The 12,891-nt window shown below is 51.7% G+C and overlaps 1 protein-coding gene across 3 annotated transcripts; it reads right to left on the bottom strand.

Moving 5' to 3' along the window:
* Window positions 1-323: 323 nt before the first annotated feature.
* SLC52A3 (solute carrier family 52 member 3) lies at window positions 324-12,551 on the bottom strand. Of its 3 annotated transcripts, none has more exons than XM_036924801.2 (5): window positions 12,432-12,551; window positions 5,544-6,153; window positions 3,841-4,340; window positions 2,064-2,187; window positions 324-1,644 (listed from the first exon to the last, which is right to left on the bottom strand). In XM_036924801.2, the coding sequence occupies exons 2-5, from the start codon at window positions 6,105-6,107 to the stop codon at window positions 1,432-1,434; spliced, it is 1,401 nt and encodes a 466-aa protein (XP_036780696.2). In that variant the 5' UTR covers window positions 6,108-6,153; window positions 12,432-12,551; the 3' UTR covers window positions 324-1,431. The 3 variants fall into 3 exon arrangements, with proteins under 3 accessions (XP_036780696.2, XP_036780699.2, XP_036780700.2); XM_036924804.2 differs by lacking the exon at window positions 12,432-12,551 and adding an exon at window positions 11,783-12,019; XM_036924805.2 differs by lacking the exon at window positions 12,432-12,551 and adding an exon at window positions 11,813-12,019.
* Between the last annotated feature and the right edge of the window lie 340 nt (window positions 12,552-12,891).

Genomic DNA, 12,891 nt, shown 5'->3' with positions numbered 1-12,891 from the left:
AAGTCTGCCAACCTCTCAGTCCTCTGGCTTTCAGAATAAAGTCGATTTCTGTGCCTCAGCACCCTGTCTCTTGACTCACTGGCATGTCATGTGGTGAGTGGTGCAAGCTTGGACTTGCTGACAAATGTGCTCATGTGTGTTAAAAGGAAATGGGAAGATGGGGGAGAGGAGAGGGATGCAATTTTTTTGCTGAACATCGTTTTATATTTTCTGATTTTTGAAACACATGACTATATTATCTATTCAAAATAAATAAAAAAGGAGGGGTGGTGGCAAGCAACCAAAACAGGCCACTAAAGAAAAGAAATCCTGGGAACCAGATGTTCTCTAAGCACTTGATTCTATTCATTTCTGAGCTTATCCTTGACCCCAAACAACCAAAAATTGATTATATTGATGCATTTTTGGTTTCAGGCTGGACTTTTCCTTGGAGGGCAGATCTTAGTGTAAAAGCAGGGAATTTTTTATTATTTAAAAAAAGTAAAGCAAAATAGCAATCAGTTAGCTAATGCACTCCTCCCTCCAGTAGAGAGAACTGCTTCCCAGGGTCCTCAAGGTCCAGTGCTTGGCCTTGGTGAAGTGGGGACACACACTCTCAGAGGCTTGGTGTAGCTCCTCCCCACGTCATCTCCCTCCTCTCCCAGGAGGTTACTTGCTCTCCAAGGAGCAGGGCTTCACAGGTCAGGAGGAGTGACAGGAAAGAGTGTGTGGGGTGCAAAGTCCATCCACACTGGGAACTGGGGAGCCACATGCCTGAAATTCCACCATTAGCCATCTGCCCTCTAGAACTTCCTCTGTGAGGATAGTAAAGGAAAAAATGATACAGAGCAGGGGTCATCTCTCCAATCCTCTGGCCACTTCTAGGTGGTGGTGTCACTCTTGCTGTTTCTGTGGGGGCATCAGCTCAGGAAGTGGACCAGGAGGGTTTGCTCCATGTTGGGTATGCCTCCCTTCTATCCCTGTGCCAAGACTATGAGGTAGGTGTTATTTATTATAATCCCCATTGTATGGATGAGGAAACGGAGGCACAGAGATATCAAGTGACTTCCCCAAGGTCACACAGCTTATAAGGGCCAGGTCACCTTCCCTGCTGTTTCCCATCTAACACCCTAGAGCCTGCCTTCAGCTGGATGTTGCAAATCAATTCTCTCTCAAGAAATGAGAGGAGTTCTGAAGTGGTGGAATCACAGGCCTGGTGACAGAGCTGGGGTAGGACCGCGCTTTGCTTTTCCATGGCCTGTGGGATGCCTGTGGTGTTCCCCACCGTTCCCGAAGCAAGGTTTGCGTTGATGGTTCAAGTACTCAGGCTCTGCCTCCCGGCTCTGCCTTGCCCTCTGACCTCGGAAGCGTTCCTGGCCCATCTGGGCTCCAGCTTCAGGCGTTAGTGGGGGCGGGTCAGGGCCTGTAGCGGATCTTGCCCCTCCAGGTGGCCTAGGTGGAGCAGTGCAGGCTGCAGAAGTCAGCGGACGAAAAGAGCCTCAGGACGTTGACCAGCGGGAACATGAGCCCCGCTCCCAGCAACGAGCCCAGCTGCACCGCCGCCCCGCACCACACGAGGGCGCTGCGGCTATGGTTGCGGAGGATCACGCCCAGCATCACTTTGACGTAACTCAGACTGCCAGTGAACAACACCCACGAGACCACCTGCGGGGATGGAGAGAGGCAGAGTGAAGGTTTTTGGGGCAATCCTCACAGGCAAAGGGTGCTTGTAGGGTGACCTCACAGGCTAAGGCGACCCTCTGAGCTGAGCCCCTTAAGGGCGAAGGAGAACCCCATGACTTTTCTGGTCCCCATGGTCAAGTCAAGGGAATCCGGAGAAGGCCGCATGGTGGGAAGAGTGCGGCAGTTGGGGCAGAGGCTGGACCATCACCTTGGACCAGGCACCTCACCTGCCTAAGCCTCTTCCCAAGTGAGAAGCGTTCCTCCTCTCCCTGCCGCCACCCAGGGCTTCCTGAGTGAGCAACCGCAAACACTGGTTACCTGGAAGACTATACCCCAGGTCTCCCCATGTCTTGGCTGGGTGAGTGGGGAAGGAGGAGGAGCTGCACAGGCCAGGTACTTACGATGAGGACTTCTCCACCCCAGTGGCCCTGCAGGAGGGGGCAGGGGCTCATCACAGCCATGGCCATGTTGTAGGCCCCAAAGCTGGTCCCAAGCATTGTGAGGACCCCCAGGAATGTCAGAGACCTAGGGAAGAGTGGGGTTTGGTGAATGGAGGAGGTGAGAAAGCTGACTTCTGCACCCCCACTCTGGAGGCCAGGTGGAATGGTCAGCATCTCCAGGGTTAGAGGTTAGACCTAGGTGGAAACTTCTAGGCCTTCCTGCTCAAGTAGGTCAGTGAGGCTCCTGAGGAACAAGGCTGGCTGAGGTCACCTTGAGCATTAATGGCAGGGCCCAGCATCCCAGCAGGAGAAATGGAGCAGACTCTGATGCTACACAGACCTGGTTCAAATCCCAGTTCCCATCTAAGCTGCAAGACTGGGCCCTGAGCCTGTCTCCTCACCCTGCTAGGTGAGTCTTGCCAGGCTTTGGGGACCTGTGGGAGCAGAGCGTGGGCCCTACCTGATATTTCTCCTGCTGCCATTTCCTCCTGCAACACTCCCAACCTCCTCTAAGAAGCCAGGCTGACAAGAAGGTGGCTTTGATCTTGGCATTGGCACTGAGCATGTGCTGTGTGACCTTGGTTGACCCCCTTTCCCTCTGTCTACAAGGTGACATTTGCATAATCTAGAGGGCCTGGTGTCTGGCTCAGATGTACTCGTGGCCTTTCATGTAGGCCCTATGTGTGACAAATGCGGACACCATCCTTCATTTAGGTCTGTGCTGCCAGGGTCTCCCTGTGCATCCTCTTCTGAACCCTAAGACTGATCTGCACTTCTGGGTGAGTAGAGGGTCTGCCCCTGTCTAAGTACTCTTAATGCTTCAAGATTCTTGAATTCCCTGACTCTCAGGTCATGTATATCTAACATTCTGGGCATATGAGATTCCACAGGTCTGTTGCCTTTGGTCCTGCTTACCCAGAAATCTCCAGATTCCCTCCATAATGTTTAAGCCCTAACAGAAAATTCAGCTTTCTGGCAAGCTCACATTTTCTGTCTGGCAATCTGACATTTTCTAACTCTCCTGTCCTTATTCTCCCTTTTGTCTGGACTGGATGAGGTGAGTACAAGCAAGCCTGAGAGGCCAGTGAGGGCAATAAGGCAGAGGGGTGGATGGGAGGCTGTGGGACCTGAAGTTTCATGACCCCAAAGTTTACATTTCTGTAAACCCCAAAGTTTACAGGTCTGAGCCCTTGCAGCAGAACCACTGAGGGTGCTTACTAAAAATTGAAAACCCATGTCTCAACCTAGGCTGGCTCCATCTGCACTGCATCAGTTTGCCCAGCCACACTTCTAGAACTCTTTTTGCTACTCTAAGGGAGCCAGTGTGGGCTGGAGGCAGGAGAGCAGGGCTGAAATTCTAGGAATTAGACTAGAGAAAGCCCTTTCTCTGAGCCTCAGGGTTTCCATCTGTAAATGGGAGCCTCAGTTCCTGCGGTTTGCTCCTCCTCACGGGCCAGTGGCGGTGCTGGCTGAACACAACAGACCTGCTGTGCACCAGGCACTGCTCTAAAATCATTACAGTATTAGCCCATCTCATGCTCCCAGTGATGCTAGGAGGTAGGTCTAGTATTATCACTAGGAAGCGGCAGAGGAAGGATTTGAATGCAGGGAGCCGAGCCCTAGAATCCATATTCTTAACCATAGTACACACAATCCGGTGTGTGGGGTTTGGAATTCTGGCTTTTGGAATGAAATGTGCCCCCAAACCAGAATTCCCCAAGGCTAGATGGGGGTAGACCTGTTAGGCAGGAACATGGAGAGGAGGCAGGTGAGAGGGCTGGCCATGGAGCTGAGGGTGGCGGACAGGTGGTAGACAACAGGCCCGTAGGACAAGCAGGAGTAGGTCTGCACAGAGGGCAGCACGCCATTGGTGAGCGCGTTGACAAAGGCCACCAGGGTGTAGATGAAGGCCAGGCGGGCTGAGTGGTGGGGCGCCGTCTTCTCCTCTAGATCCCCCTGGCCCTTGTTGCTGTCCACTGGGCCTGGGCCCAGGTCCTCTTCCCGTGGCCGGATGGAGTGGAGAGTGACCTGGGAGGTGAGAAGGTCTTCTATGGAGGCTTCCCAGTGCCTGGCTTGACGCTGGAGGAGGAAAAAAGCCACGAAGCAGCAGGCCATCATGGAGGAAAGCAGGAGGAAGAAGACCAAGGGCGAGAAGTTGGCGGGCAGGTAGCGGCTTTCCAGGTGGACCATGGGAGACGCTGGCCCAGTGAGGTCAGACAGAAAAGTGGTGTTAACACCCTGCGGAAAGACAATACGGTCCGTCAGTTCCCTGGGTAATGTCGGGGCCGAGGGCACAGCAACATTAATCATGATGACATGTGATAGATATTATGCATTATTAATAAATAAGTGACGGACAATAAGCACATTCACTACTAAGGTAATAATAGATGCTCACACTGGCTGCTCATCGGGCATGAGCACTTTGCATGTGTCAGCTTGTGTGCACCTGTGCAGCAGGGACCGTTATCCCAGGTTTGAGAGGGAACAGTGTGTCCTATGAGGGGAGCAGGGAGTATAGGGTGGAGTCCATCCACTGGCTTCTTCCTGACTCAGAAGCTGTACCTTCCCCCATGCTGCTGCCTGCCCTCCAGGTCTGGCAACTGAGAATGTTCTGGAGGAGCTGGCCAGAGACTGCCCAGTGGGAGAACAGCCCCACCCAAAGTATCCTGTGCTGATGTGGCCCCAGGGTGGCCAGATGTCTTTGCAAGAGATACTGCACATCTAGATTTATATATATGAGATTTCAAAAAAAATTAAATGTGATCTGCTAATTTCAACACTTAAAAAAAAATGCTTGAGGGCTAAAGTAGACACTGACTGGCAACCACTGCTGTGGTTTGGGTAATACCAGACCTATTGGGTAAGTTGTCCAATAACCACTGAAGAAAAGTTTGACGTTTTTAACGAGGTATTGAAGTAATGGCTAGAGTCTATGGTTCTCAGCTGTGGCTGAACATGGGGAATTTTGAACTAATACAAGATTACAATTTTTACTTTGCAATTCTGAATTGAAATAAGTTCTGAAAGTTAGAAATTTTTCATGACTCAGCTGGCAGGAATGGAAGGCAAGTGGGGCTCTTTACAGCCCTAATCTGCTTACAGGGGACCCCCTCCGGGGCTGTGGGAGGATTAACACTGTGTTGAATAATCATACTCTATCAGATGGGGTAGGTGTATTCTCACATCTGAAACTCGAGATTCCAAAACAAATCTGGCCTCAAGAATTGAAGAGAAGCTCCACCCTCAGAGAGTCTTGTGCAATGGGTCTGTGTGTGGGGGATGGCTCTCTGGTCTGTTTCATTCGACCTCCCAGGTGATCTAAGGTGCAGCCAGGTCAAGAACACTGGTCTACCCAACATATGGAGAACACAAGCCTTCTGCATGATCTTGCTGTGACCAGGCTCGGAGCCCTGCAATGGTCTGGGTAACGCTGGGTACCTGTGGGATGTCGGTCTTCCTGGTGGTCTCAGGGCTTGGGGTGGTGTCTGATGTAGTGACATTGACACAGGTGGTGAGACCTGAGCCCTGGGCAAGAGCCACCAGGGCAGGCAGGAGGCCACTGAGTCCTTCGCCGATGAAGAAGGTGGTAAGGTAGTGGGTGGGCAGCCGGCTCATGAAAGGCAGGAAGGTGACAGAGGAGGTACAGTCCACCAGAGCCAGGAAAAAGGTGAGGACCATGAAAGTGATGCTGTGCTGGCTCCCCAGCACCCAGGAGGTGACGTTCCAGAGGAAGGCGAAGAGGGTGCAGGCAATGGTGCCCACACCCAGCACAGTGAAAACAATGGGCACCTCGGAAAGGTAGCCAGGCCGGAAGTGATGGAGCAGAGTGACGAGGAGGGGGCCGACATTGGCCAGCTGGATGACCACTGTGAGGTAGGAAGGCAGAAACCAGCCCTCGGGCAGCTCCGCCACCAGCAGAGGCAGCTCTACCCAGAGGCCATTGATGGCCACCCAGGAGCCCATTCCGAAGGTGCAGACCAGCAGGTGTATCAGGAGGGCCATGGTGATGTCTGCCCTGGGCTGCAGGCTGCCACCTCCCCAAGTCAGCCTGTAGTGGGGCCAATGGAGAAAAATACCATATGAAAACGAATACATGACTATTAAAATTAAAAAAGGAAAGAAGTTCCCCATAAGGTACCTCCTGAAATCACCAGTAATATATGCACCATTTTGGAAAGAAATGTTGATTGGGCGAATCACCTCCTTTTACAGATGGAAACCAGGATGGAAGGGTGGAAGGCTCTCCTGAGACTGGGAGGGAGATTTTCAGCTGGCTACATCTGGCTCCCTTCCACCCCTTGGTGACACCTGATCGCTCGGTTCCACCCAATTCACACGGTCTGTCTTTAACACCTTGTCTCCCTTCTAGAGCATGCAGGAGTGTCCCTTGTCACTATGCCTCACCCAGGAAATTCTTGACACTCCAGGGGCTCCCCCACATAGAATTGGGGCTCAAGTCCTGGTCTCCCTGCCTACTTCCTCCACTGAGAAAACCCAATCCACCCCTGCCCGGAGCCACATCCCTTTCAGAGTGCAGCCGATCTGCTTTCATTCCCGCTCCACCATTTCCTGCTGGGGGCCTTAGGCAAGTCCCTTAAGCTGCTGTCTCACCTGTGAAGCTGGCCTGACAACTGGCACAGGACCCACCGAGAGAGACGCTCCAGGCGACTGCCCCTAGCTTCTCTGCCCTTGCCTGCTCTCCTAGCTTAGGGCACCATCCCTCTGTCTCTGTTTACAGCACAGCTTTCTTAAGGACCCCATCCTCCAGGAAACCTCTGCCTGCCCAGCCCCGGCTCCAGGGTTTTCTCATTTGAATATGTGCAGGTACGTTTCCAGAGCTGACTGAAGCTTTTAGATGGCAGCAGGCAGTGTTGGAATCTGGCATTTTGAAGGCAGAAGAGCCTCTTAAGATGACCTAGCTCAGGATTTTTAAACTAGTAACTCAATGGCCACTGCCAGGCAGCAGATGTGTTATTTTGGTTTGCTGTGTGTTTTAAACAGTTAGTTATTGAAATATGTAAGTCAGGAGGTGGCACACAAAACTCAGGATTTCTGGTTTCTCTGGAGTGTTTTGGAAGACAATGGCAGCAATCACTCTTGGCCCTCTTTAACTTGGGGCACCTGCCTGAGCCCTTCTGTAGGCACTGTGACCCCTGAGCAAGCCCAGACTTTATTTTTTATAGGGAGGTGTGGCCTTGTCAAGGGTCCCTCAGGAACTAGGGGCTGGAAATCCAGTCTTGGTGCCTGACACATAGTAAGTGCTCATTAAATGTTAACTATTGATTATGACTTCAATAAACATGTCAATTGTATTTGAAACATGCAATTAACCTGAACACACTTCTGGGTACAACACAAATAATTCATGATGGCAAAATTTTGTCATCACTTCCTCCTAACCAATCAGCGGGGGACTATTAAGCACCTACTTTGTGTCCAGTACTGGACAGAGCAAGAAGAAAAGCCATAGGAGCCCTCCCCAGGGAAAAGTGTGAGGAAGAGGTGTGTGGGCCACAGAGCCCAGGGGTGATTACTGGCCGAGGCAGAGGTGGAGTTGTGGCTGCAGAGGGGCAGCTGGGACAGGGACAGGGAGGCGGAGCTTCCCACCCTACAAAGGCTACAAAATGGAGGCAGTTCCTCCCTGGAGGATGGAGAAGACTTTTTAAAAAGGCTAGGAGTTCTGCATAACTTCTTGGGTGCCCCCCACCCCACCCCCAATCAGAATCTGGTGTCAAGCATGCAGAATCCCACTGGAAAAAAGCTACCCTGTGTCAACTCAGGCAGAATTCTGCCTATGATTGGTGAAACAACATGGAAGGGGAAAAAAAAGATAGGGCATTGTATGATACTCTAAGGCAGAGGTTGTTAGCTGCTTCCCATTAGCCACTTGTTCCTTTCTCTTCAGTTATAGAGACCATACTTTTGGCTGGGCCAATGGACACCAAGCTAAAGGACTACATTTCCCAGTTATCCTTGTAGCTGTGCATGGCCATCCTATCAAGCCTAGGTCAATGAGGTTGTGAGGACTTTGAGAAATCTCCTTAAAGATGAGGCAGTGTGCCCTTTTGCTCTTCCTTTAACCTGCTGTCTGGAATTCAGATGTGATGGCCAGAACTCCAGCAGCCATTATGTACTATGAAGGATGGTGTAGGGATCTAGGTGGTGAATAGAGGCACAGAACTCCCATACCAGCCCTGTTTTTCCTGCCACTGAACTATTTTGTTTGTTTAATGTTGTTGTTTATGTTGTAAATAAGCTTCTACCTTGTTTAAGCTATTTTTATTTTATATACAGCAAAACACTGGGCATGTGTACAGAGATGTGTGTTCAGGGATGTATATCAACTGATTATAGTAACCAAAAACTAATGAGCCCATTTACCTTCATTACTATCAATGTCCCAATTCAGAAACTTAGGTGGTCCCCAACTGGGATTTGATAAAAAAACCAGCAACAAACAAAATTAATTGTTGAGATACAACTTAAAGAGACACCAAATGGTTAGGAATAAACTTGGGGACAAAGGTCTTCCAGAGAAATGCAAAGAAAGAGATGGAGAGAGAGAGAAACAAAGAGCTCTGATATGGAATTTGATGCCAAAAGTATACACTGAGGCTCAGAGTCATTTCATATTCATAACAACTATAATTCATAATGGAGTTAAACAAGTAGTGAAATGTACATTCTGTATAATATTGCCCCAAAGCCTCAGACATGTGAACAGAAGCACAGTCATGATGGGGCGTTGACTCACAGTTTCAGGCCTCTACAGCAGAAAGTGATGTAAAATAAACAAGGATACAGAGGAGGTGATAAGTGGTAATAAAGAGGGATAAGTAAATAATTAAAGGGAGGAGGTGAATTTGCAGAAGATGGTTACTTTTATCATTTGAAAAACTATTAAACTAATGAGAGAGTTCAGCAAGGTAGCCAGTTACACATTTACAGATATGTAGTTCTCCTGCATAGAACCAGTTGTGACTGGGTCATCTTTTGGGAAAAACAAATAAAGCTAGATATTTCTTACTTCTAACCCTCCTTATGCCCCTGCCCCCCAAATCAATTCCTGTTGGATCAGATGTTTAAATATTTTTTAAATTGAAAAATAATTAAAATGCCCAAAGAACATATAGGCAGAGAGAACAGTTTGTGCAAATTTCCTGGGGGCAGGAAAGAGCCTGAGCCAGTATGGCTGGAACAGTGGACGTGATGGGGAAATGAGGGTAGATGGCAGGTAAGGGGTGTGAATTTCGTTGATGTGCGATGGGTCCTCTTAACTCAGAATTTGCCATGCAGCTGAGTTCTGATGCAAGTACCACAACAGTTGTGTAATTTCAGGCAAGTGACTTGTTTCCATGAGTCTGTTTCCTTATCTGAAAAGCAGTCATGACGATGGTATGGCTGCCCTGCTCTGGCCTACTCCCAGTCAGCCACACCAAGTGCTATGTGCTCCTGAACCTAGGAGACGCAGGAACCCCACTGATGGGGGACACAGCCATCAGTGACAACGAATGGAGGGATGCCCTAGGCAGAGGGAACTACATGTGCAGAGGCCTGGCTAGAACTAAGTAGTGACTCGGAATGACTGATACTCAGAAGTTGTTGGGGATATTTTTAAGAAATGCATATCTCTTTTCTGTTTGTTCTGTAGTGGACTGTTCTTGTTCATTCATTTAACCAGTGTTTAGTGGGTACTTGCTATGTGCTAGACAACAATTTCTTCTCTCTTTGCGCTAAGCAAAGAGCAAAGCAGGGATACGGAGCAAGTCAGCTGGGGTTCACGGCTGTGAAGGAAAGCGAAGCTGCAAGGAGCTGGCAATCGGGAGCAGTGGCTGCAATGGTAAATGGGGTTGTCAGAGAGAGCATGGAGGGAGTGTGGGAGTGAGCCATGTTGGGGAAAGAGTAGTCCAGGGTGAAGGAGCAGCAAGTGTAAAGGCCCTGGGGTGGGGCCTCATCTGCCATGTTCCAGAAAATGGGTCTTAGTATTGGAAGGGCAGCCAGGCAGCCAATGTGGCTGCAGCAGCGCTAATGGGGAGGAGATGGGAAGGTCACATAGGGCTCTGTAGGCAAGAGTTTGGGTGTTTTCTTGGAACCAAATATTCCATTGCTGGGCAGAGGGAGGACCAGCTCTAATTTAGTTTTTAACAGAATCATGCTAGCTGCTGTGAGGAGATGATGTGGGGCCAGGGCAGGGGCAGGAGTGAACCTGTTGACTGGAAGCTGGTGTAGTAATCCAGGCAAAAAATAAAAATAAAAATATAAACAGTAATAACAACTACAAGGGCAGCTGCTATCTATTGGCTGCTTAGCCTGCCAGGCCCAAGGCTAAGCACTTCACACACATTATCCATCAAATCCTTTCAATAGTTCTGATAGTCATTATGATTATGTCCATTTTATAGATGAGCTACTGGAAGCTCAGAGAGGGAAAGTAACTTGCCCAAGGTCACCCAGCTGGTCATCTGGGAGCTGAGATTTGAGCCCAGGCATATGTGACTATGGACCCGCCCTCTTAACCAGCCTGAGCAAGGCCGTCAGGCTGAAGAGGTTGTGAAGCAGCCACAGAGGGCCGGCTGAGCAGCATCTGTTTTCTCTCACCCCCCACCTCTGCAGCACTGGGGTGGGAAGGGGAGAAATGGAAGACAGGCTCCTGAGAAGCTGAGAGGAACTCCAGGACATACCTGTCTCCTGGAGCCCCTCCAGTGATTGTAGGAGACTGAAAACCTAAGGCTGTGACACTAAGGTTTGAAACCCAAGATGCAAGATGCTCCCCTAATAGATGGGAAAACAGACAGAAGCCAGAAGGGCCACCCGGGTAAAGCTGAGAGCCCCAGGCCCGGGGGAGTGCAGGGTGTGGGCTGGACCACCTCCTCCCCTGCCCGGCAGGAAGGGCCCTGTCTGACCTTGACCTTCAGGGCCCGGGCAGCCTCCACCTCCGTGGCCAGCTCTGCTTCCCTCCCTCACAGTGTGATCGGGCATCAGCCTGGTCACCGGCTCATCTGTGTCCATCTGCTGGGTGCCGCTCTCTCTCCATGTGAGCAGGGCCCTGTCCTTTCTCCCTGTGTCCAAGCGGCCACCTGGTTTGCCAGGGGCTCAGCCCCCGACCGAGCCTGCCTCACCCGTGCGGGTTGAGTGGGCCGGGCCACGGCCAGCCGGCAGCATGAACAACGGCCACATCCTGCTTCTGCACAAGGGTCTGGGTCAGTGTTGTCCCATGTTCCAGACTCCTGGGGAACATGGCCCAGAGCCCTCGGTGAGTCCTACAGAGACCCCACCCTTGTGAGATTAGAGCCCGGTGGATGTAGTCCAGGCAGGAGTGGGGTGGCTCTGAGGTGACAGAACAGGGAGACTGAGAGGATCAGAAACAAAAATCCTACAGGGAGAGATGGAGAAAGAAAGGGGAGAGACGGAGACAGAAAGAACCATGAGCTAGAAGCTGTAATGGGCAGAAGCAAAGACAGGGGCACAGGCAGGACCCAGGAAGGAGCCGAAGCAGGGGGGCGGGGAGCCAGTGCCCTCAGCACTCCGCAACACGAGGCAGTCACCTGCCCTGCCTCAGAGGCCCTCCAGGCCTTGTCCCACTCAGTGCTCCCACCTCACAGGTGTGGGGGACCCGAGGCCCGGAAAGGTGGCCATGCTTGCCCACCCCCTCCCTGCACCCCCACGCCTGTGCTCACTGGCTGTGTGTCCTCAGACCAGCTGCTCACTGTCTCTGGGCCTCAGTTTCTTGGCTATGAATGGGTCTGGGGAAGCCCAGGCTTGCTCAGCTTAGTTCTAGTGAGGAAGCAAGGAGATAACGGGAGCCTAGGCCTGCCAGTGGGGACTGTGAGTTCCCTTCCTTCTCCTCCTCCCTCCCGGGGCTTGGAAGGGCTTCCTGCCACCCCCGGGGCTGACCTTGGCCAAGCAACCTCCCCTCGGTACCCATCCCAGCTCCCAGTCCCTGTGCCAGGCTGGTGAGGTTCCAGCCCCCACCTGGCAGGAGCAGCCATTTAGACATACCAACGGAGGGAGCAGAGGCAGTGGGGGGCTGGGTGGGGGTGGGCACCCAGTCTTCTGGCCTGGGAAGGCCCTGGAGTCCGTCCAGCTGGCTTGGGGTGTCTCAGCTCTGACCCAATCGGCCAGCCGGCAGAGTAGGAGGCCCTTCTATCTATCCTCTGGCCTCCCGACCCAGCAGCCTGAAACTGGCGGAAAGGCCACAGCCACCCCCTGTCCGCAGACAATTCCCCCCGCCCCATCCCTTACCGCTCGGTGCCTGGTGGTCCCTGCCAGCGACCCCTGGTACCTGCTGCCCCCACAGGCCCGAGCCACTCAGCTCTACCCACTTACCTGCTGGTCCAGTTCCGAAGCCACTCTGCACGGGAGGGGCTGGAGCAGCTGGGTTAGTATTAACCTGTCCCCGCCCCTGAGGTGGAGGGAAGGAGGGGAAGGCTGGGTGGGGCTCCCAGCGTCCCCAAGAACCTACTGTGTGTCTGGAATCCTCTCAGCAGCCTAATCCTGATGGTCCTACTGATACAACAGTAACAATATACAGGGCTCATATTATCAAGGGCTTACCCCAACCAGATTTTACGAGGTCTGATCCCCTAGAAGGCAAAAAACCTGCCTAGGCAGTTGGCTCTGACCCCACCCTGAGGCCACTGTAATTCCTTCCACACAGGAATAGGGCTCCCTGGTGCAGAAACTCTTGGTTCAAATACTCACATAAGCAAGTCACTTGGAAAGCGGGGGTGATACTAGCATCCTCTTTGTAGGGCCAAAATCTTAACAGTCAGTGTGTGCCAAGCTG

The sequence above is a fragment of the Manis pentadactyla genome, chromosome 5 (genome assembly GCF_030020395.1).
Source record: "Manis pentadactyla isolate mManPen7 chromosome 5, mManPen7.hap1, whole genome shotgun sequence".
Taxonomy (NCBI): Eukaryota; Metazoa; Chordata; class Mammalia; order Pholidota; family Manidae; genus Manis; species Manis pentadactyla.
This window is presented reverse-complemented; position numbering and strand designations above follow the sequence as displayed.

Bases quoted from the DNA above. Each gene is read 5' to 3' on its own strand.
- SLC52A3 (XM_036924801.2), bottom strand. From the start codon at position 6,107: ATGGCCCTCCTGATACACCTGCTGGTCTGCACCTTCGGAATGGGCTCC. The intron at 4,341-5,543 runs GTACCCAGCGTT...GTCTTTCCGCAG, and splicing joins GGAAGACCGACATCCCACAG to GGTGTTAACACCACTTTTCT. The intron at 2,188-3,840 runs GTCTACCCCCAT...ACTCTTCCCTAG, and splicing joins TCCATGTTCCTGCCTAACAG to GTCTCTGACATTCCTGGGGG.